The 1,919-nt window shown below is 36.7% G+C and overlaps 1 protein-coding gene across 1 annotated transcript in view; it reads left to right on the top strand.

Annotated features, from left to right (window-relative positions):
* Positions 1–1,281: 1,281 nt before the first annotated feature.
* stam2 (signal transducing adaptor molecule (SH3 domain and ITAM motif) 2) overlaps positions 1,282–1,919 on the top strand; it is a gene marked incomplete at its 5' end in the record, with an annotated part of 18,306 nt that continues 17,668 nt past the window's right edge. The window contains 2 exon segments of the mRNA XM_014031578.1: positions 1,282–1,366; positions 1,576–1,651. Of these exon segments, the coding sequence (XP_013887032.1) occupies positions 1,282–1,366; positions 1,576–1,651 (161 nt within the window).

Raw genomic sequence — 1,919 nt, 5'->3', positions numbered from 1 at the left:
TGTTTCCATTGTAGTTTTGTGAAAAACACCAAATTAGATACGGCTGAAAAACCACCTCATCCTAGTGCAAAAACATTTTGTCGAAAAACGTAATTTTTTTCTAAATTGACGTGTTTCCATTGAGCAAATTTATTTTCGAAATTCTAATTTGCACATTTTCACGGTCAATGGAAACACAGGTAGTATTGCTCCGGGGGCCACAGTTACTGCAGACCAACAGCTGAGGGGCCGAACATCCAGCAATTAAAGTTATTCTGTAAATCAACCAAGTTTTACAAAGATCTGTTACCTTTCAATTAGTTTGCTGCACTTAATCAAGAATACAACATACAAAACCCTATAAACGTAATCATAATTCAACAATATCAAAAACAAAAAGAACACATTCTGCCTCCTTTTATTAGACACAAATATTTTAACATCTCCAACTTGTCAAATTTTTAAACCAAATTTATTTTCACTTTCATAATTCTATCTTCAACTGCTTGTAGTTTTAACTGTCTTGAGTGTTTATAGAAATGGTTTTTACCAGCTTGTAGCCAATAGATACCAAACATGTCTATGTTTAACTAAAAGAACTTAGAGTAATTAAAGTAGAAAACCAGAGGTTTGGGCTTAAGARATTAATAAATCAATCGGTGGGCCGAACGTTGGTCACTCGTGGGCCAGATTTGGCCCCGGGCTGCCAGTTGAAAAGCCCTGACCTAAACAATGGTTATGTCTACCCCTGTATTAAGAAGTATTGTCAATCTCCAGCACACAGGAGTGCAGACAGTGGCTCAACAAGGATCAAATTAGGACACTTTATGTTTATTTTTGTTTTTTAAAGCCTGTGAATGGAAACCACGATGCTAAATGACCTCTGTCAGCCTCACTTATTCATGACTTAGTGACTAATGTCTGCCATGTCTACATCTACCTGTTGATGTGCAAATGTAAAATTTCCTCAATGCTTCCTTGTTCACCAAACGTATGTGGCTGTGCAACAAATCCTGCCTTGTAGAACCAGACAATGATCTTCTCTCAGCCCAGCAGTCACGCAAATCATGACAAATATTTGCAGTCGTGTTTCAGTTTTTGTGACAGAACATCCACCTCTTGTGAAAATAAAAATAACAAACTTTTGCATTTTTGCGTATTTACGTAACTCTCTGTAAATAATATCGTGCTGTCGTTCAGCAGCTGTAGGATCCATCAGACCCGTGCTTGTTTTGCATCACTGCGACACGTTGAAACACGTTTTCACACATATGTACTGTATTCATGTTGCCATGTTTTCAGAGAAAGCAACAAATGAGAACAACACAACAGACGACTGGGGGCTCATCATGGACATCTGTGATAAGATCGGGACAGTGCCCAACGGGTAAGTCCAACAAAATCCCCTCTGAACGTTAAAAACATGTTAGCATTCCCAAAACTAATGAACTCATCTCTAAACTGCTTTTCTGTTTAATTCTTTGTGTTTTTGACAGTAACATGTCTTATCAGTTAACCTGTGACCCTCTGACCTGCAGATACTGTGTTTTCTTTAATAATTACTGAGGCTAAAATAAATCCTGTTTTCTGCTGCAGACCAAAGGACAGCCTGAAGTCCATAATGAAGAGAGTCAACCACAAAGTGCCTCATGTTGCCATGCAGGCCCTCAACGTGAGTGAAACKAGACAAGCTGGCATTTTAAAATGACTCACAGTGCAGTGTTATATAAAGTACAACAAAGTAACTTAAGTAAAAGTACAAATATCTTACCAAAAAGTTATTCTAGTAAAAGTTAAAGTCTCCTTTATGAATATTACTTGAGTAAAAGTCTTAAAGTATGTGATATTTGTTGTAGTTAAGTATTAAAAGTCTTAAAGTATGTGATATTTGTTGTAGTTAAGTATTAAAAGTCAGCGTAACGATTTAAAATGAGCAGTTA

The sequence above is a fragment of the Austrofundulus limnaeus genome, unplaced genomic scaffold, assembly GCF_001266775.1.
Source record: "Austrofundulus limnaeus strain Quisiro unplaced genomic scaffold, Austrofundulus_limnaeus-1.0 Scaffold1273, whole genome shotgun sequence".
Lineage (NCBI taxonomy): Eukaryota > Metazoa > Chordata > Actinopteri > Cyprinodontiformes > Rivulidae > Austrofundulus > Austrofundulus limnaeus.
Note: the sequence above shows the minus strand (reverse complement) of the source record. Positions and strands in the feature narration are given on the sequence as shown.